Source organism: Lissotriton helveticus, chromosome 5_1 (genome assembly GCF_964261635.1).
Source record: "Lissotriton helveticus chromosome 5_1, aLisHel1.1, whole genome shotgun sequence".
In the NCBI taxonomy this organism is placed as follows: Eukaryota; Metazoa; Chordata; class Amphibia; order Caudata; family Salamandridae; genus Lissotriton; species Lissotriton helveticus.
The window spans coordinates 1,798,909,654-1,798,931,915 of record NC_136065.1 but is presented as its reverse complement, the minus strand read 5'-3'; the positions used below and the strand labels follow the sequence as shown (position 1 = coordinate 1,798,931,915).

The 22,262-nt window shown below is 47.4% G+C and overlaps 1 protein-coding gene across 1 annotated transcript in view; it reads left to right on the top strand.

Moving 5' to 3' along the window:
* The window catches only part of MYO1D (myosin ID), a 620,564-nt gene that overhangs the window by 291,260 nt on the left and 307,042 nt on the right, over nt 1–22,262 (top strand). The window contains exons 12-14 of the mRNA XM_078645112.1: nt 6,577–6,647; nt 10,406–10,480; nt 17,556–17,688. Coding sequence (XP_078501238.1) covers nt 6,577–6,647; nt 10,406–10,480; nt 17,556–17,688 — 279 coding nt within the window. The remainder of the gene's footprint in view (nt 1–6,576; nt 6,648–10,405; nt 10,481–17,555; nt 17,689–22,262) is intronic.

Below are 22,262 nucleotides of genomic sequence, written 5' to 3'. Positions count from 1 at the left end.
ACTCTCACAAATATCTGAATTTCAAGCTTCCAGTGCATACGAGTATAATAGCTTCAAAAGAAAGATTGAACAAGCATTTACAAAGCAATTTTTCTGTGTTTGCATCTAGGTGTTTACTTGTCTAGCTGAAACACCAAGGAGTTCAATTCAAAATGAGCTTTATTCGATATCACAATGTGAATCATAAAAGCATACACAATAAAGCCAATATACGGTGTGAAAGATAAAATACAATGCGCTACATCAGTTCAGTATCTAACCCGCCTCTTCCTTCCATTTTAGGAAAGACGGTGAGAATGAATTGCTGATCATGAGTAGACTAAAACGCTTGAAATTGTAGCTTTATTCGCCAACAAATCCCCTTCAGAACTTGCACTTTCACTCAACCACTGGAAATCAAAGCATTGCTTGGAAGACTTTAACCATTTTATCTGGTGACGTCTGATAATTTTCTGAGTACTCTTGCCTTGTCCCTCGCCTCCTCTCTGTGTGTGCACTTCTCTGTCTAGATAGTGAATTCCAACACAGCTCACTAGTAGAAAGGGGCGGGAGCTCGGAGAAGGGCAGAGAGGTAAAGAGAACAGTATGACGAGACGGGTGCGGTTGATCTAGTGATGAGGTAGAGAGCTGGGTGAGGTAGAGAGCGACGTAAGGTAAAGATCGAAAGTTGAGGTAGCCAGATAGAAAGAGGAGGAAAGTAGAGAAAGAAAGGTATAGAGAGAGGGTATGTTTTTAGATTGAGGTAGTGAGTGCTAGATACAGGGTGAAGGAAATGTACAGAGATGTGTGGGGGTACATTGGGGGTAAGGTAGAGAAAGGTGTACTGTGGAAAAAGAGGTGGGTTGGAGAGAAACAGAAGGGTAGAGGCGGGCAGGTCGGGAGGTGATGAAGTGAAGGAAGCACAGGTAGGTGTATGGTAGAGAGCAGAGTGAGGTAGTGACACAGAGAGAGAGGCGAAACGAGGAGAGGTTCAGAATAACCGGTCAGGTTAAGAGAGCAGTGAGGCAGAGGGACAGGTAGAGAGAGGAAGGGAGAGAGATGGGTGAGGTGCAGAGACAAGATGATCCAGAAAGACAAAGGTGAAGCATAGAAAAAGAGGCCAGGTTTATACAGAGGTAGATCTAGAGAGGGTGAGGGAAAGGTCGAGACCAGTAAGGAAGAGGGATGGTCGAGAGGAGACGGAGACATGATTGATGAGGTGAATCATAAGGTTAAGTAGTGCGAGGGAGAGGTGGGCTAGAGAGTGAGGAGGTAGAAAGAAAGATGTGAGATAGGGAGAGAAATGAGGTGCATAGAGAGGTGAGGAGGAGAGTGGTGAGGTCTGCTGAGAGGTGATGTAAAGAGTGAGAGGAGCTCGAGAGAGAGATGAAGGTGATTGAGGAGATATAGGGTGATGAGATGGAAACAGACAGTGAGGTGCATAGAGAGGGATGAGATGGAAGCAGAGCAGTGAGGTGCATAGAGAGGGATGAGATGGAAACAGACAGTGAGGTGCATAGAGAGGGGTGAGATGGAAGCAGAGCAGTGAGGTGCATAGAGAGGGGTGAGATGGAAGCAGAGCAGTGAGGTGCATAGAGAGGGGTGAGATGGAAGCAGAGCAGTGAGGTGCATAGAGAGGGATGAGAGTGGAACAGAGCAGTGAGGTGCATAGAGAGGGGTGAGATGGAAGCAGAGCAGTGAGGTGCATAGAGAGGGGTGAGATGGAAGCAGAGCAGTGAGGTGCATAGAGAGGGGTGAGATGGAAGCAGAGCAGTGAGGTGCATAGAGAGGGGTGAGATGGAAGCAGAGCAGTGAGGTGCATAGAGAGGGGTGAGATGGAAGCAGAGCAGTGAGGTGCATAGAGAGGGGTGAGATGGAAGCAGAGCAGTGAGGTGCATAGAGAGGGGTGAGATGGAAGCAGAGCAGTGAGGTGCATAGAGAGGGGTGAGATGGAAGCAGAGCAGTGAGGTGCATAGAGAGGGGTGAGATGGAAGCAGAGCAGTGAGGTGCATAGAGAGGGGTGAGATGGAAGCAGAGCAGTGAGGTGCATAGAGAGGGATGAGAGTGGAACAGAGCAGTGAGGTGCATAGAGAGGGGTGAGATGGAAGCAGAGCAGTGAGGTGCATAGAGAGGGATGAGAGTGGAACAGAGCAGTGAGGTGCATAGAGAGGGATGAGAGTGGAACAGAGCAGTGAGGTGCATAGAGAGGGAGGAGATGGTGATAGACTTGAGTTTGAGAGCAGGATAAAGAAGTGGATGTAGAGGTAAGCACAGAGATTGGCAGAGAGAGAGTGATGAGAGCATTAGAGGGGGCTGGCATATAAGGAGGTGTATTGAGAAATTAATTTAGTAGATACAGGTAAGGTCAGATAGAGCGCTCGGATAAAGAACGGATAGGTATGTTGGGACATAGAAGAGAAATAGAGGCGGTACAAGAAATGAGCTGAAGTAAGGAGTAGACATGAGACAAAAAGTAATTTTTTATTAATCACCACAAGTTGCCTAAGAGTGAGAGGGTCACCTTTGGGCAGGTCGTACATATACTCTAAGCTTTTGTGAAACATGCATACCAGCTATCAAATTAAAAAAGAATCTCTTTTGGAAGTACATTACTCCATTTCAGGGCTCGCTTTAGGGCAGGGCGACCGGTGCAGCTGCAGTGGGCGCTGACCTGGAGTGGGGCGGGCGGGCGCTGCGTTAAGCAATAACATACGTTTTAAAAACGCATGCAGCAGTGTTCCTTGTGCTTCCAGCTTTCAGGTACCAATAAAAATGTCATGATACCTCTTGTGATTAATGTTCCTGCTAGAGAGAGAGAGAGATTGGAGTTTTGTCTAGTGGCAGTTTCGAGTCGCCATAAAGTAGCACAGAGGGTTAATATGCCTGCTGCAAAGAACAGCTCTCTATTTTATGTGGATAGCTAAGTGGATTAATAAAATCAGCCTGAAACAAATGAAATACATTTGAGAGTGGGACTATGGAGAGATAAGGGGCATTCTTGCCCAGCGGTAGTGAAGGAATCCGATGAAGAGGTTATATGTTGGGGGGCACAACAAAAAGATTGTTGCACCAGGCGTCACCAGTGCTAAAGCTGGCCCTGATCCGTATTATCACAGCATGACTTGTGACATTCGTGATCTCTTTACCAAGGGGTCGCTTGGAAGTTGGTTGCCCTGGTAACCATTCTGCACAAGCCTTAACCTTGCTCTAGTTACAGAGTGCCACAATCTTCCAACTAAGACCTGTAGCAGGCTTCACGTCTGGCCAGTGTCCAGGATCAACGAGTCAGCCAGACCCCCTGACTGATCCTCGCCCACCTGTGAATGTTCTGATTGAACACAATGCAAGGAGCTTGGCGCAATTAGAAAGATCATTGGAAGACTTTCTGTTGGAACAAACGAAGGCTGATTTGTATGTGGTTGAAACCTTTCTGTAGTTGTACAGATGAGCTAAAAACAGTTGTATGGAATGTGCCCAGAGTAATTATCAGTGGCTCAGATTGTTTCAAGCTGTTCCATCAATGTTCTGTAGATGGTATTAAAATCTTCAATCTCTAGTAGCAGAGTGACAGTGCAACCTTGCAGATTTGGCACACGTTCGCCAGAGCTGGTGCAAGGATGTTGGTAGTTGGTACCCAAGGGAAAGTGAAGTTTTGCCCTCGCAAAGTCCCTATGCTCTTTACTGTTACTATCAACAGTAACAGGAAAGTGCCTTCAGCCCCCTGGTTCTCTGAAGCCCTTAGACTGGATAAACAGGCCTGCAGAAGACAGGAAAGAGCATGAAGACAACACTATGAAGCTCCGGAAAAAGCTAAATACAAAGCTCTACTCTCAGACTTTAAAAAAAAAGTCATCTCTGAAAAGAGCCAGTATTATACCTCTCGGATTGAAAAAGCTGGCCATTCCAGCAAGGAACTTTTTCAAACAGTCAAACTTTTAACATCCAATAGTAATGATGACTCAGCTAATCACAACCAAGATTTTTGTGACATCCTTGCGCACACTTTTAGAGCCAAAGTGGACCAAATTTGTTATCAATTTACTTCCTCTAACTCTAATGCGAAGACAGAGCAGCAAAATACTGCCAAACCTCTTCTTCTCAATTTTACCCCCACCTCAGTAAGTCAAATAGTCACCTCTATTTCTATGGCTAAATCAGGCTCACTGATTTTTAAAAGTATTGGTCACTATATAGGACCCCATATGTCCAAACTGTTCAATCAAATGCTGGCACAAGGTTGCTTCCCTTCAGTTTGGAAACGGACCTGTATCCTCCCTTTGCTGAAAAAACCCAATCTTAATGTCACAGATCCTAATAACTACCGTCCTATTGCCAGAATCCCCATACCAGCAAAGATAATAGAGAAAATTATTAATAAAGAACTCTCTACGTTCATCTCCAATACTGGAGTTCTAGATCACAGTCAATTTGGCTTTAGGTCTAATCATAGTACTGAAACAGCTTTGATTAAAACTACAGAAGAAATCCGTTTGTCTCTTGACAGCGGTGGGTCAGCAGTTCTTATACTGCTAGACTTATCCGCTGCATTTGACACGGTAGACCACAATCTTCTGGTGCAACAGTTAAAATTGGTAGGAGTCGGAGGAGCTGCTCTTTCTCTTCTCACCTCCTTTCTGACTGATAGAACCCAATTGGTTCAGCTTGGCAATTTTAAATCAGACCCATTTTCCCTGCCTTGTGGAGTACCACAGGGCTCTTCGTTAAGCCCCACCCTTTTTAATATTTATGTTGCGGAATTGGCCCCTCTAATCAGGAGTTTTAATCTTATTCCTACCTCCTATGCCGATGATACCCAATTGGTTATCTCGACAGTGGATAAGGGCATCAACTTCTCCACCAAGCTTCATGACTGTATGAATAAACTTAGCTCATGGATGAGTGATCACTGCCTGAAATTAATTTCCACTAAAACAGAGGTGATCATGTTCGGGAATCTTTTCCCTCCCTGGTCCCCAGACTGGTGGCCGAACAATCTTGCCCCCCCCCCCATACCTGTGACCAAAGTCAAGAATCTGGGAGTTATCATTGACGATAAATTGACTTTCAAATCACAAGTATCTAAAGTGGTGTCCTCAGCTTACTTTATGATAAAGATGCTAAGAAAAATCTGCCTTTTATTCCGCCAAAATCTAGAAAGACGGTGGTGACTTCGTTGGTTTTACCCAAAATAGATTACTGCAATGGGCTATACATCAATATTCAAGTAACCCTACTCAAAAAACTTCAAACAGTACAAAATGCTGCTGCAAGACTCATACTGGATCTGCCAAAACATCAATCAGTTAGATCCGGTATTCAGCCTCTTCATTGGTTACCAGTTGCCCAAAGAGTAAAATTTAAAGCCTTATGCATTGCTCACAAAGCCCTTCATGAGGAAGGCCCTACTTTTCTACGGGATTTTTTTAAATGGTATACCCCGAATAGATCCCTGAGATCCTCCAACTCTCACTTGATATCTGTGACCAGAATAAGAAAAGGGAATTGGTGAGGACGTAGCTTTAGCTACAACACCTCTAAAGAATGGAACTCTCTCCCTCGTTATTTGAGGGAAATACCTATGCACCTTGAGTTTAGGAAGCAACTGAAGACATGGCTATTTTAAGTTCCTGTAGTGGTCTGAAACTTAGTAATGGAGTACCGTAAGCGCCTTGACATCTACGGGTATTCGCGCGCTATATAAATTACATATAACATAACGTAACATAACTAGGGATCACATTTGATGCTTCTTGGCTCATTCTGGTGCCATTTTCTGCTATTGGTTAGGCAACTGCCTAGTGTTAGTTTTCCCGAGAACGAGCATCTGCACTCTTTATGAGATCACATGTTCATTTCTTTTTGATGTTTCTTATTCCAAATTTCTTTCTTTCTTTGTTTCTTTCCTTCTCTTTTTCTCTTTCTTTCTCTCCTTTCTTTTTCTTTCTTTCTTTCTCTCTCTTTCTTTCTCTCTCTCTTCCTCTTGTCTGTCTTCTTGACATTCTGTTGCTGGCTTTTCATTACTATTATTATTGTTGTTCTCTCTTTATTTATTTCCATCTTTTGTCTGATTGATTCTAAATCTGCTTTGATCTCTTTTTCCCTTTTCCCACTCTCTCTTAAGAACTCCTCTGAGCAGCCTGCTGCTCCGACCCCAGGCTGAGTCTGCTAGAGGTGTGCTCCGAAAGATCTGATATGTTTCTGCACCTGTGTATCGTCATTCTTAGCTGGTCGTGCTTGGCCTCTGTTTCATGTTCTGTATTCCTGTATGTAGCCGTGCTTGGAGCTCTGTCCTCTGAGGCATGTCCTCAGTATAGACTGTTCAGTACATGAAAGCCATGGATGGTTTGTTTAATAAATCCAAGCATGTTGAAGGCTGGGAGGGGAGTATGATCTGCTGCATGTGCTACATCGATGTCTCTCCATCTGTAAGCACGTACGTGTCATTAACTTGTGGACCATTTGATTGAATCTTTTTGTGAAGGCATGTGCACAATGATTGGGATTTCAGCTCATAAAAGGAGAGCTCGTCCATTGTATGTCACATGACGCTGCCTCGATGACGTACGACAGCTTCTCAATGTTGTTTGTCTTTTTCAGGTTTGTGCCACAGACAAATCCCTGGAGTTTGACCGAGATTTCCGGATCAAGCACTATGCTGGAGATGTGGTGTGAGTATGTGCTGAGTAGGTCTGGTTGAAATGTAATTTTGCAATTTCACACAGTAGTGGTAAGTGGCCTCGTTTTAACTTATGGGCGATCAACCCCTCAGATGGGCATCTATCCTCTTGGCAGAACTGCCCATCTCCAAACGGAAGTGGGAAGCGGTGCAAGGGTCTGCATCAGTTGCATTTGGAATCACTTAATTGACTAATATCTCAACCAGATTTCATTTGGACCGAATATTTTGAGCACCCTTAACATTGACTTTTCTGTGGAGGATCCTCTCCGTGCTCCCTTATGAGACTTACGATCGAAGATTGGGAAATTTCTTAAACGCCCATCACCACACCGTGGCGGCACCACTTGTCCCAAGGAAGCCTGAGGGCTCACACTATACGCATTAGTAATTTCAGCACCACACCATATTAGTAATTGATTATGGACGTCCATGCCGAGCTAGTCCTTTGTCCTGCGGAGATTGAAATGCATTCTACAGAGATCAGAGGCCTCCACATACCCGGCGTAGTGCAGGGTTTGCAGCCACTTCTGTCAATGCGAAGGGAATACAGAACTCCCTGCTTCCCTTCTCTTCTGACATCCAGGGCTCCATGTAGAAAAACAAATACTTGCTGGACCGAATATTTTGAGCACCCTTAACATTGACTTTTCTGTGGAGGATCCTCTCCGTGCTCCCTTATGAGACTTACGATCGAAGATTGGGAAATTTCTTAAACGCCCATCACCACACCGTGGCGACACCACTTGTCCCAAGGAAGCCTGAGGGCTCACACTATACGCATTAGTAATTTCAGCACCACACCATATTAGTAATTGATTATGGACGTCCATGCCGAGCTAGTCCTTTGTCCTGCGGAGATTGAAATGCATTCTACAGAGATCAGAGGCCTCCACATACCCGGCGTAGTGCAGGGTTTGCAGCCACTTCTGTCAATGCGAAGGGAATACAGAACTCCCTGCTTCCCTTCTCTTCTGACATCCAGGGCTCCATGTAGAAAAACAAATACTTGCTGCGCCTGAAGCCGTGCTGATTACGGGTTATTGAAGAGTATGAGTACATCCAGCAGTGATCTTACAAAGACCCCTTAAATAAGCCCCTTGACTGCCAGTCTGCATATCTGTGCAATTTCAAGAATTGCCTGAGAGTAGTAGTGTAAGAGTAGCAGTGATATTCTGGAAAGGATAGTGTTCTGCGGTCAACATACTCTTGGTGCCAGGTGGTGGAGTGTGTTACGAGCCGGGTAGTGAGAGATGCGGCATTGCCTGGCAGCAGCGGACAGGCAGGATATGTGGTGAATCCTTACGTGGTCCGGTCGGTCACCGCTGTTTGGGTTTTGTATACTGAAACACTGAAAGATGAGGTGGTGATGCAGGCAGCAGGGGTTCAAACTGCCACCATATGACCCTCCACGGCACTTGAGTGGAGAGATGAGGAGGTCGCCTGGCACAAGGAGACATGTCAGTTGCACATGAATCTTCCATTCCCTATGTTGAGGAGCTGGCAGCAGTGAGAAGGCTGGTGCTCTGCGGCACTTCCTGTGTGCTCATGAGGATGAGTGATTGGCAGCAGGGTTGGAGGGAAGGGCAGTGTGGTATTTCCTGTACCTCGGTCTGGAGAGGTTGGCTAGTGTGACTGACATGTAGAAGAGCACAGGGCCACGTGGCTCTTACTGTGTCATGCATATTGACTGACTAGGTAGTGTGGCTAGCAGCAGAAGCAGGTTGGGGCCATGTGGCACTTCTGCTCTGGGTATTTGGGTGTTATGAATGGGCACAGGGTCTGGGGTTGAAGCAATGTGTCACGGTCTGTGTTCTGCATTCTGAGAGACGGGTTGGCGTGACCAGCAGTGTGGGATTTCGGAGCCACTTGGCATTCCTGCCCCTGAGAGAGCCGGAGTAGTGTGAATGAATGAATGAAAGAGTTTTGTGTATAGAGCAACGTTCACTCCAAGGAGCATCTTGGCGCTTAACGGAAAAGGACATCTGGCAGATTTCACGGAGGAGAGGATGACTGAGTGAAGCGTTTAAATACGAGATGGCGCCAGGTGATCTGGGGTAGCAAAAATCCACGTTTTTAGGACGTGACTGGCAAAAGGGGAATGTTGGGTCACTTGCCCCGTTCTGGCTGCTGAGGGATGTATTAGTAAATTTAGCAGAAGCAGACAGGCCAAGACGGTGTGGGACGTTCTATGGTCACAACAGATTGACTGATGGGTTAGCGTACTCCACAGAAGCTGGCAGGCTGGGGCCATGGGACGCTTCATGCTCAACACATTCTGGGATTTGACAGACAGGAATAGTAAATTCAGCGAATTGAGTAGGCCTGGGCGATGTGAGGTGTTATCAGGAGGGACATGCCGGTCCATGAGCTGCTTCAAGTGGTCTTCCATGGAGGGCTGGGATAGCGCACTTCTGTTCGGGACTTCTTGTAAATCCTGCTGTGGGTAGTGAGGAACGTGGGCGAGTATTTGGTAGAAGGGAAAAGGCAGGACACAGTGGCACACTTGTGGGTTTTCAGAGATCGATAGAGTATTTAACAAAAGCTGGTAGGTTGGGACCATGCACAATTTCCTGCTATGGGTCCCCAGAAGTGGGCGGGCTTACTTGTTTACAAATAATTCATCAAAACTCTTCAAGCTTGAAAACAATCGGAGTCCATGCTGGAATTATTACAGACGCCTGAGCTCCTGCACCTTCACTCCAAAAACACTTCATTATTTTAATTGCTGTCATTGATAGTTTGTTATGTTTTATTTACAAAAAGCAGCCTAATTCAATCTTTCATTAACACCACGCAGTTTGTCTGCGGATCACTCACAAGTGGCATGTTGTTTCAGTTTGAACTTCCCCCTCTGTCTGGATTGGCTGAGACAAAAGACACTTCCTGCTGCGGGTAGTGAGATGGCTTCCTGTATTCGACAGACTTAGACAGGCCAGGCCATGAGGCGGTTTTGTTTGTGTCCGGCGTTAGTTAAGACGTTTGGTTTTAATAAAAATACATATGTTTGATTTATTTACTAGTATAGGCTCTCCTCCAGCCCACTTCATCCATTGATCTTCTGCAGTGTCATGTACGTTTTGCTTCCGCCCGCCACACCATACAAAACTGGTGAACGGCTCAGTCCACTCTAGCCACTGGCTTCCTTTGTTCTACTGCTTGTGCACAAAGTACACTACTGCCAAAGAAGTAGTCCCCTTCTCTCTCCAGGACTTCTGGCATAATGCTTTTTTATTTTAAAAATACATTTATTTATTTAACTTTAGGAGGGCCTGTCGGCTCCCTGGATGATGCCACTGGGCACTCAGTACCACTTGGTGTTGCTCCACATTTCTCATGTGCTCTGCAAGTGGTGCCCACTTAAAAATGGGCTTTTAAGACTTATAAAGATGGCCGCCTGTGTGTGCATTTGTATGGGTGGCATCTTTGAATGTTTTTGCAATAAGGTTTTCCAAAAACATACAAAGGCATCTGCTTGAGTGTGAGCAAACACAGGAGGCCATCTTTGAATATTATTGGAAAGCTTTTTCACAAAAGCATTGAAATATGACCACCTCTGCATGCACGTGGCTGCATTCCAGGTTGCGCTGTTTTTAATGGTTTTGCAAAAACATTTTACAAAAACATTAAAAACCCAAACACATTGGCAATCCCACTAGGCTGGCAGCCAGTGCCAGACCTACTGTCTTTGCCAATGCTTTCTTGTACATTAGGGTTCCACACAGCTGATGCTCTTTATTTTTGTTGCAGGTACTCTGTAGTTGGATTCATCGACAAAAACAAGGATACCTTGTTCCAGGATTTCAAGCGCCTGATGTACAACAGGTAGGAACCCAACAGGCATTGGCCCCAGTCATGAGCCGGCAGACCGGTGCCAGGTTTTGCCCTTTCTGCTACCCAGATGGGTCTTTGTCAGATCAGGCCACTTTTTGCAAAGGCCGACTCCTAACATAGAAGACTTCATGCTCACAAAGGTGTAGATTGTTGGCAGCCATCTTGGCGGGCTGCGCATGATCCCTCTGGCTGTGGCGCTGGATCCAATGGTGGGCTAGTAGCCACCTTAGCTTGATTAGGGGTGTTGCCCCCGAGACATTAGATGTCTAGCCATTGGATTCTTATATTCAAGTGAAAAGGAGGTTTAGAATGATATGTTTTGTTCATGGCGGTAGGTGATGCAGGCATATCAGAAATGTGGATACCTTCCCCCTTCGAGGACATCGTTCCAAGCCATCCTGTCTTTCCTCCACTCTTGTCCCATTACAACTACATGTTACAACTGCCGAGCTCTGCATAGTGACCGGAGCCTTCTAGGCTCTTGATTTAAGACATTCTCCTATAGTATACTCAGTCTTCAATTTGAGCCCCTCCCCCTTTCCATGTTTTGTTGGCTCCCTTTCCTTTGCTTCCCTTCCGACTGATCCTACGGTCACTTCTCTGTCCCAGTGGAGTCCTCACCCAGAGAGCAGAACTGCTCTCGAGTTACTGAGTTCTTCACTGGCATCAAGGGCGCCCTCCACCCATGGACATCAGTTCTCTAACATGTCAGGGGTGGTGAACGCGACATCATGCACCCGTTGACTGCCAGTGACATCACGACATCCACCCCTTCATGCACCCGTTGACTGCCAATGACATCACAGCATCCACCCCTTCATGCACCCGTTGACTGCCAATGACATCACAGCATCCACCCCTTCATGCACCCATTGACTGCCAATGTCATCACAGCATCCACCCCTTCATGCACCCATTGACTGCCAATGACATCACAGCATCTACCCCTTCATGCACCCGTTGACTGCCAATGACACCACAGCATCCACCCCTTCATGCACCCGTTGACTGGCAATGACATCGCAGCATCCACCCCTTCATGCACCCGTTGACTGCCAGTGACATCACAACATCCACCCCTTCATGCACCCGTTGACTGCCAATGACATCACAGCATCCACCCCTTCATGCACCCGTTGACTGCCAATGTCATCACAGAATCCACCCCTTCATGCACCCATTGACTGCCAGTGACATCACAGCATCCACCCCTTCATGCACCCGTTGACTGCCAATGACATCACAGCATCCACACCTTCATGCACCCATTGACTGCCAGTGTCTTCACAGCATCCAACCCTTCATGCACCCATTGACTGCTAATGACATCACAGCATCCACCCCTTCATGCACCCGTTGACTGCCAGTGACATCACAGCATCCATCCCTTCATGCATTCGTTGACTGCCAATGACATCACAGCATCCACCCCTTCATGCACCCATTGACGGCCAATGACATCACAGCATCCACCCCTTCATGCACCCGTTGACTTCCAATGTCATCACAGCATCCACCCCTTCATGCACCCTTTGACTGCCAATGACATCACAGCATCCACCCCTTCATGCACCCGTTGACTGCCAATGACATCACAGCATCCACCCCTTCATGCACCCGTTGACTGCCAATATCATCACAGCATCCACCCCTTCATGCACCCATTGACTGCCAGTGTCTTCACAGCATCCAACCCTTCATGCACCCGTTGACTGCCAATATCATCACAGCATCCACCCCTTCATGCACCCTTTGACTGCCAATGACATCACAGCATCCACCCCTTCATGCACCCGTTGACTGCCAATGACATCACAGCATCCACCCCTTCATGCACCCGTTGACTGCCAATATCATCACAGCATCCACCCCTTCATGCACCCGTTGACTGCCAATGACATCGCAGTATCCAATCCCTTTCCTTTGCTTCCCTTCCGACTGATCCTACGGTCACTTCTCTGTCCCAGTGGAGTCCTCACCCAGAGAGCAGATCTGCTCTCGAGTTACTGAGTTCTTCACTGGCATCAAGGGCGCCCTCCACCCATGGACATCAGTTCTCTAACATGTCAGGGGTGGTGAACGCGACATCATGCACCCGTTGACTGCCAGTGACATCACAACATCCACCCCTTCATGCACCCGTTGACTGCCAATGACATCACAGCATCCACCCCTTCATGCACCCGTTGACTGCCAATGACATCACAGCATCCACCCCTTCATGCACCCATTGACTGCCAATGTCATCACAGCATCCACCCCTTCATGCACCCATTGACTGCCAATGACATCACAGCATCCACCCCTTCATGCACCCGTTGACTGCCAATGACACCACAGCATCCACCCCTTCATGCACCCGTTGACTGGCAATGACATCGCAGCATCCACCCCTTCATGCACCCGTTGACTGCCAGTGACATCACAACATCCACCCCTTCATGCACTCGTTGACTGCCAATGACATCACAGCATCCACCCCTTCATGCACCCGTTGACTGCCAATGTCATCACAGCATCCACCCCTTCATGCACCCATTGACTGCCAGTGACATCACAGCATCCACCCCTTCATGCACCCGTTGACTGCCAATTACATCACAGCATCCACACCTTCATGCACCCATTGACTGCCAGTGTCTTCACAGCGTCCAACCCTTCATGCACCCATTGACTGCCAATGACATCACAGCATCCACCCCTTCATGCACCCGTTGACTGCCAGTGACATCACAGCATCCATCCCTTCATGCACCCGTTGACTGCCAATGACATCACAGCATCCACCCCTTCATGCACCCGTTGACTGCCAATGTCATCACAGCATCCACCCCTTCATGCACCCATTGACGGCCAATGACATCACAGCATCCACCCCTTCATACACCCGTTGACTTCCAATGTCATCACAGCATCCACCCCTTCATGCACCCGTTGACTGCCAATGACATCACAGCATCCACCCCTTCATGCACCCGTTGACTGCCAATGACATCACAGCATCCACCCCTTCATGCACCCGTTGACTGCCAATATCATCACAGCATCCACCCCTTCATGCACCCATTGACTGCCAGTGTCTTCACAGCATCCACCCCTTCATGCACCCATTGACTGCCAGTGACATCACAGCATCCACCCCTTCATGCACCCGTTGACTGCCAATGACATCACAGCATCCACACCTTCATGCACCCATTGACTGCCAGTGTCTTCACAGCATCCAACCCTTCATGCACCCATTGACTGCCAATGACATCACAGCATCCACCCCTTCATGCACCCGTTGACTGCCAGTGACATCACAGCATCCATCCCTTCATGCACCCGTTGACTGCCAATGACATCACAGCATCCACCCCTTCATGCACCCGTTGACTGCCAATGTCATCACAGCATCCACCCCTTCATGCACCCATTGACGGCCAATGACATCACAGCATCCACCCCTTCATGCACCCGTTGACTTCCAATGTCATCACAGCATCCACCCCTTCATGCACCCGTTGACTGCCAATGACATCACAGCATCCACCCCTTCATGCACCCGTTGACTGCCAATGACATCACAGCATCCACCCCTTCATGCACCCGTTGACTGCCAATATCATCACAGCATCCACCCCTTCATGCACCCATTGACTGCCAGTGTCTTCACAGCATCCAACCCTTCATGCACCCGTTGACTGCCAATATCATCACAGCATCCACCCCTTCATGCACCCTTTGACTGCCAATGACATCACAGCATCCACCCCTTCATGCACCCGTTGACTGCCAATGACATCACAGCATCCACCCCTTCATGCACCCGTTGACTGCCAATATCATCACAGCATCCACCCCTTCATGCACCCGTTGACTGCCAATGACATCGCAGTATCCAATCCCTTTTCAGTGCTGTAATAGGGTGGTCCTGTCGTAGTCAGGAACTGACAAGTCTCGGATCAGTTGGAGGAAAACAAATGGAGCCTGGCGCCTCCCTGCAGTCTCCGATCGACTCCTATCAATGCAAACAAAGACACTCAGCTTGTCACTTCACAAGTTGCTAAGAGATATTCTGAAGTCTGAAAGAGATCTTTGACTTTTTAATTCTCTGTAAGAAGTTTAGGCCCATACATGCCCCTTAAGAATGCTTGGCTTACTTTTCAATATGTGTAAATACGCTAATTGCGATTTGTTTTTAACACTTCCCAACAAGTGTTTATTTCTGCCGAAATTAACCCAGAATAGAAAATTTATAATAACTAAAGGTTGAAAAAACTCACTGCTAAGTGCTCAACATATTCCTGGCACGTTAGATGCTGATTTTGATACATGTGCATACTTCAGTGACCATTATCACAAAGATTGTAATGTGTGGCCCGAGTCACTCTGCGATCATTTTACATAAAATTCAAATTAGTGAACTACACGTGAAGATGCTGTGCTCTGCAGCAGGCACATTAACCCTCCGAACTGTATTTTGATTAGTCAGCCCTGTGACTCGATCGCACACAGATAGCTCTAGCGAAATCCTCGAGCCATGTTTACGTTTCAGTTCCTGCCACTGCTTGATGCTCCCTGAGTTCACATTGTTGCTAGAGTGATGTTTACTTGCACTTCTTCATGCTTCTGAGTCCACCTGGTTCCTATAGCAATGTTAACTTGCAGTTCCTGCCTTCATGCTCCCTGAGTCCACCTGGTTCCTATAGCAATGTTAACTTGCAGTTCCTGTCTTCATGCTCCCAAACTCCACCTGGTACCTACAGCCATGTTTACTTGCACGTCCTGCATTCATGCTACTGAGTCCACCTGGTTCCTAGAGCCATGTGTACTTGCAGTTCCTGCCTTCATGCTCCCTGAGTCCACCTGGTTCCTAGAGCTGTGTTTACTTGCTGTTCCTGCCTTAATGCTCCCTGAGTCCACCTGGTTCCTAGAGCTATGTTTACTTGCAGTTCCTGCATTCATGCTCTTCGAGTCCATCTGGTTCCTAGAGCAATGTTTACTTGCAGTTCCTGTCTTCATGCTCCCTGAGTCCACCTGGTTCCTAGAGCTATGTTTACTTGCAGTTCCTGCATTCATGCTCTTCGAGTCCACCTGGTTCCTAGAGCAATGTTTACTTGCAGTTCCTGTCTTCATGCTTCCTGAGTCCACCTGGTTCCTAGAGCCATGTTTACTTGCAGTTCCTGTCTTCATTCTCCCTCCGTCCACAGTGTTGCTAGAGCCATGTTTACTTGCTGTTCCTGCCTTAATGCTCCCTGAGTCCACCTGGTTCCTAGAGCTATGTTTACTTGCAGTTCCTGCATTCATGCTCCCTGAGTCCACCTGGTTCCTAGAGCCATGTGTACTTGCAGTTCCTGCCTTCATGCTCCCTGAGTCCACCTGGTTCCTAGAGCTGTGTTTACTTGCTGTTCCTGCCTTAATGCTCCCTGAGTCCACCTGGTTCCTAGAGCTATGTTTACTTGCAGTTCCTGCATTCATGCTCTTCGAGTCCATCTGGTTCCTAGAGCAATGTTTACTTGCAGTTCCTGTCTTCATGCTCCCTGAGTCCACCTGGTTCCTAGAGCTATGTTTACTTGCAGTTCCTGCATTCATGCTCTCCGAGTCCACCTGGTTCCTAGAGCAATGTTTACTTGCAGTTCCTGTCTTCATGCTTCCTGAGTCCACCTGGTTCCTAGAGCAATGTTTACTTGCAGTTCCTGTCTTCATGCTCCCGGAGTCCACCTGGTTCCTAGAGCCATGTTTACTTGCAGTTCCTGTCTTCATGCTTCCTGAGTCCACCTGGTTCCTAGAGCCATGTTTACTTGCAGTTCCTGTCTTCATGCTTCCTGAGTCCACCTGGTTCCTAGAGCCATGTTTACTTGCACGTCCTGCATTCATGCTACCGAGTCCACCTGGTTCCTAGAGCTATGTTTACTTGCAGTTCCTGTCTTCATGCTCGCTGAGTCCACCTGGTTCTTAAAACCATTTTTACTTGCAGTTTCTGTCTTCATGCTACTGAGTTCACCTGGTTCCTAGAGCCATGCTTACTTGCACTTCCTATCTTCGAGCTACTGAGTCCACCTGGTTCATAGAGCCATGTTTACTTGCACTTCCTGCATTCATGCTCACTGAGTCTATCTGGTTTCTAGAGCCATGCGTACTTGCACTTCCTGTCTTAATGCTTCTGAGTCCACCTGGTTCCCAGAGCCATGTTTACTTGCACTTCCTGTCTTCATGCTACTGAGTCCACCTGGTTCATAGAGCCATGTTTACTTGCACTTCCTGCATTCATGCTCACTGAGTCCACCTGGTTTCTAGAGCCATTTTTACCTACAGTTCCTGTCTTCATGCTCGCTGAGTCCACCTGGTTCTTAGAGCCATGTTTACTTCCACGTCCTGCATTCATGCTACTGAATCCACCTGGTTCTTAGAGCCATGTTTACTTGCACGTCCTGCATTCATGCTACTGAGTCCACCTGGCTCCTAGAGTCCTGTTTATTTGCAGTTCCTGTCTTCATGCTACTGCATCCACCTGGTTCCTAGAGCCATGTGTACTTGCAGTTCCTGTCTTCATGTTCCCTGAGTCCACCTGGTTCCTAGAGCCATGTTTACATGCACTTCCTGCCTTAATGCTCCCTGAATCCACAGCGTTCCTAGTGCCATGTTTACTTACAGTTCCTGCCTTCATGCTACAGAGTTCACCTGGTTCTTAGAGCCGTGTGTACTTGCACTTCATACTCCCTGAGGGCACAGTGTTCATAGAGCCATGTTTATTTTCAGTTCCTGTCTTCATGCTCCCTGGGCCCACAGTGTTCATAGACCCATGTTTACTTGCAGTTCCTGCCCTCATGCTTACTGAGTCCACAGTGTTCATAGATCCGTGTTTACTTGCAGTCCCCACCTTCGTGCTAGTGAGTCCACAGTGTTCATAGAGCCATGTTTATTTTCAGTTCCTGCCTCTGCCATCATGCTCCCTGAGTCCACAGGACCCAAGGTCAAGGCCAGATGTAACAAAGAGCAAGCCACGGCTGCCCACTGCTGCTACTCCTTGATGCCCACTGTCCCTTCCTAAAGTATGCTTCTCTTCCATTTATACTTGCAGCTCCAATCCTATCCTGAAGGGCATGTGGCCGGAAGGGAAGCTGAGCATCACAGAAGTGACCAAGCGACCCTTGACTGCAGCCACTATGTTCAAGAACTCCATGATCGCTCTGGTGGACAACCTGGCCTCAAAGGTAAGCAATGTCTCCTCCAGCCAACCCTTAGGCCAGGCCGTGCAAAGACCAGCCTTGCGATGGCGTGGGGGTCGATGTATTCGAAGGTATTCAATCACCCTCAGGGTATCTTATTAACATGATGGTACTGTGCCTGTCTCTGGCAGGGATTTAAATGCACAAGTGCAGACCAGAAAATTGCTTCTTACTTGAATAATTGTCATAAATGCATCAGTGGGAATTTGCTAACCTCTGCGACTTCACAACTCTAACCTTACTAGCTGCTGTAAGTGCACAGCCTCACCAACAGCGGTAACTGCACGAGTATAATCTCCTGCAACTGCACAATTGCTACTTCACTAACCAATGTGACTGCCCATGTCTGACTTCTCAAACTACTGTAAATGCACATGTGTGACCTCATTAATCGCTGTCACTGAGCAAGTGCGACTTCGCTAACCGGTTTAAATGTGTAAGTAAGACCTCACTAACTGCTATAACTGTGCAAGTGTGGCCCCACTAACTGCTGTACCTGCAGACACCGGAGCAGGGTTCACAGATCTGGAATGAGAGGCATGTATATGGCCACTGAGAGAAGTACATGCACACTGGAGCAGGAGGCAGGGATGCTGGGACAGGAAGACATGATCACTTGGAAAGGGGGGGACATGTCCACAGACCGTGGAAGCGGGACATGTGCACAAAGGCATTGAGACAGGCGAGGCACATGAATACGAACATTGAGAAGACGGAGCACTCCAACCAGCAAAATGACTAAATCCAGATATCCCCCTATGCCAAGGGATCAAGCCATTGGCGGATGACACCACCTACTATAATGCAACACGTGCCACCAACGTTATTCACTCACTGCACTAATGCAAACTGTCTCCTTGAGAATGAGAAGCAGCAATCGGAAGTAGTAAAAAAAGATTGAGAGTGAGAAGATGAGAGGTCCAAAGAGCCTCCCTCTATGTTTCCTAGCTTGTTATGCAAATGTTTCTTAGAGAAGACTGTGCAACGTTACTAGTCCTCGTGCCGGCTCTCCCTCAGAAAGTTCTACTGTACAGCTTGCCCGCAGTATGCTACCCTCTGATGCCTTCAGTTTGTTTCTCCTTTGCTTGTTTTATGCTTTCTTTTCTGCCTTTTCTGCTCACTTCTGACTTTTATTTTGCCTCTTTCCGCTCATTTCTGAAATCTATTTTGCCTCATTCTGCTCGGTTCGAGGCATGTGGGCTGCTGAATTCATATCTGTGCATAGATCGCCGCCTAGTGTTGGGTCTGGATGATTGCACATTGTTGTCCTGGAAGAGTCTTCGAAGTATAACGAGATAGGTGGCTCCTCCCTCGGACTACAGTGCGCATGGGCATCTTCTCCATCCTCAGATTGTTTTTTTCCGCCATTGGGTTCGGATACACTTTCCAGCACTCCAAGTTCGGAATCGAAATAAACTTTTCAAAAAGGCCAAAAGGCCTTAGGATTCATCGGTATTGTTTTCGATCGGTACCGAAAAGCTTTCTTGATACTTTACTTGCACTCCGGTCGTCGAATCGGGCCGTTAGGCCTTCTCGACGCCACATGGACCGACGGTCGATAGAACGAAGTCCATTCAAATATTGCCCGCAGTGCAACTCGAAGTTTCCGCATACAGATAAGCATCCTGTGTGCAACAAATGTTTATCACCAGATCACAATGAAGATAATTGCCAAGCTTGTGCCCAATTCCGGTCCAAAAAGACGATCCGGATTCGGCGGGCGGCAAGGCAAGAAATGCAGAGGTCGGCACCGGAGCCCGAGAATATCTTCGACGATGAGGAAGAACTAGTTGACGCCGAAGAGTCTGATCAAGAGGAAGATCTATACTCCGAGCACGACTCTGAATATTATATCGACGAGGAAGAACAGATCGTCGAGGTTGAGGAATATGACCAAGACATCGTAGCTGTCGAAGACGACTCCGATGACAACGAGGAGCGAACCCTGAGTACACCGCCCCACACAGACACTACACCAATATCAGAGACTCAAGTCGAGGCATCGCCAACAGGCCTTAGCCAAGATCTAAATACTGGTTCCATAGCCCCGCACATCCGCCCGGCTAAGAAGATACAAAAAGAGCCTTCTGAGACACGTAATCCAAAGATGATTCAATCGAAACCGAAAGTCATCGACACGACAGTCTTCGGACCGAACATCGTCGAACCGAAGGTGATAAACACAAAGGGCGCCGCACCGAAGGCCAGCGTTCCATTTAAACCTTCGAAACCAAAGGCCGTCGACTCGAACAAATCCAGTTCGACAGCCGGAAAGGAACAAAAGGTTGTCGACGAAGGCAAAAGGGCTACACCCAAGGCGGTCGTCGACCCGAAATCGAAACCAAAAGTAGACCAATAGAGAGTGGTCGGACCGAGAGCGGTCGAACCGAAGCCCATCCATCCAAAGAAGAGCATCTAGCCAAAGCCGCAGGCTCCGAGGACACCTCTACAGCCGAACAAGTCGGGACACCCAACAAAAATTATCGAACCGACAAAACCAATCGGTCCGAAAAAAGTGGTGCAACCTGTAAAAGCAGTCGCACCCACAAAACCTGTCGGACAGACATTAAAGCCTCAAAAACCGATCCAGGCACCAAAAACGGTCGACCCGAACAAAGGCATCGAACCGGAAAAAGTGAAAACTAAACCTACGGCGCCAAGGCAAAAGACTGTGGAAGAGGAGATCATCCATCCAGACCCCTCTACAGCAGATCAGTCCAAACTATATATTGACCCAAACACTGGGAAAGTGACTGTTTATACAAAGAAGAAAAGACCAGTGCCTACTGAAGACTTTTCCAAAATACCACTCAAAAAGAAAAGAGACTGTACAACCTCTCCTATTCTTTTCCAACCTATCTCTCCAGCTATGCCTATTACTCCATATACACCATACTCACCTGCTCGCTCTGACTACAACCCAGATGTAGATCAGGACGCAGATGTAGGATTTGGATATCCACAACACCCATATGTAGACCCCAACTCACAGCATTGGGGGGATGACCCAGACACAGATGGGGCTCAACCCATTATAGATACAAATGTATACCCAGTTAAGCCATCACCTACAGAAGACACAGTGGCTTTCAACTCATTAATAGACAGGGCAGCACTCTACCAAAATGTAGATATGCATTCAGATGCTATAGAGGAGGATTTTCTGTTTGATACACTTGCAACATCAGAAAAAAGTGTCAAAACACTTCCAATGTTAAAAGGGGTCCTCAAGCACGCAAGTGACATATTCAAAGACACTGCTAGGGCACGTGTCATCAACCCTAGAATTGAGAAAAAGTATAGGGCTGCACCAGTAGACCCTACTTACATCAGGGGACAACTGCCTTTAGACTCATTGGTGGTATCCAACGCACGAAAGCGTGCTAATTCCCAAACTACTGGAGAGGCTCCTCCTCCTGATAAGGAGTCTAAGATTTTAGAAGCATCAGGCAAGAGAGTAGCTGCTCAAGCAGCAAACTCATGGAGAATAGCCAATACTCAAGCCTTACTGGCTAGATATGACAGGGTGCACTATGACAGCCTAGAAGGACTTCTCCAACACTTACCTGAGCCTTTCAAGGAGCAGGCAGATGAACTTATACAGGAGGGAAAGCTCATCACCAATGCCTCCATTAAGTGTGCTTTAGACGCGGCAGATACAGCTGCCAGATCTATCAACACAAGCGTACTGCTTAGAAGACACGCATGGCTTCGCATATCTGGATTTAAGAATGAAGTCCAAACCACAATTCTTAACCAGCCATTAAACCCTGATTTTTTGTTTGGTCCAGCCGTTGACTCAATTCTGGACAAAATGAAAAAGGACACAGAGACTGCAAAGTCTATGGGAGCTCTTCAGTCCCAGCAACACAGAGGCTACTTTTGTCGCTCCAACTATAGAGGAGGAGCACGAGGTAATACATCGCAGCAATCCTCCACATACAAAACTAATACACAATCCACATACAACAAAAACACAAATCGTGGTGGATACCGAGGAAATAATAACAAGGGCAGAGGTTGTGGAGCCAATGCCAATAGATCCTCCACTAATACCAAACAGTGACTACTTGGCACTACCCCCAGACCATACAACACCGGTCGGGGGAAGAGTACAACAGTTCCTACCAGTCTGGCTAAACATCACTACAGACAAGTGGGTCAGGCAAATTATCCAAGATGGCTATTGCCTGGAAATCACATCAACACCACCCAACATCCCACCTGTACACCGTCCAATGTCAAAGGAACATATAACATTGTTGCAGCAAGAGGTCATCAGTATGCTGCAAAAGGGGGCCATAGAACCAGTCCCATTAAAGCATCAAGGGACAGGAGTATACTCACTATACTTCCTCATTCCAAAAAAGGACAGGTCTCTCAGACCAATAGTGGACCTCAGGCCCCTCAACCAATACATTTTATCAGAGCATTTTCACATGCTCACTCTGCAACAAGTCTTACCACTGCTACAGCAGGGAGACTTCCTAGCAACTCTAGACCTCAAAGACGCATATTTTCATATACCGATACACCCTGCTCACAGAAAGTATCTCAGG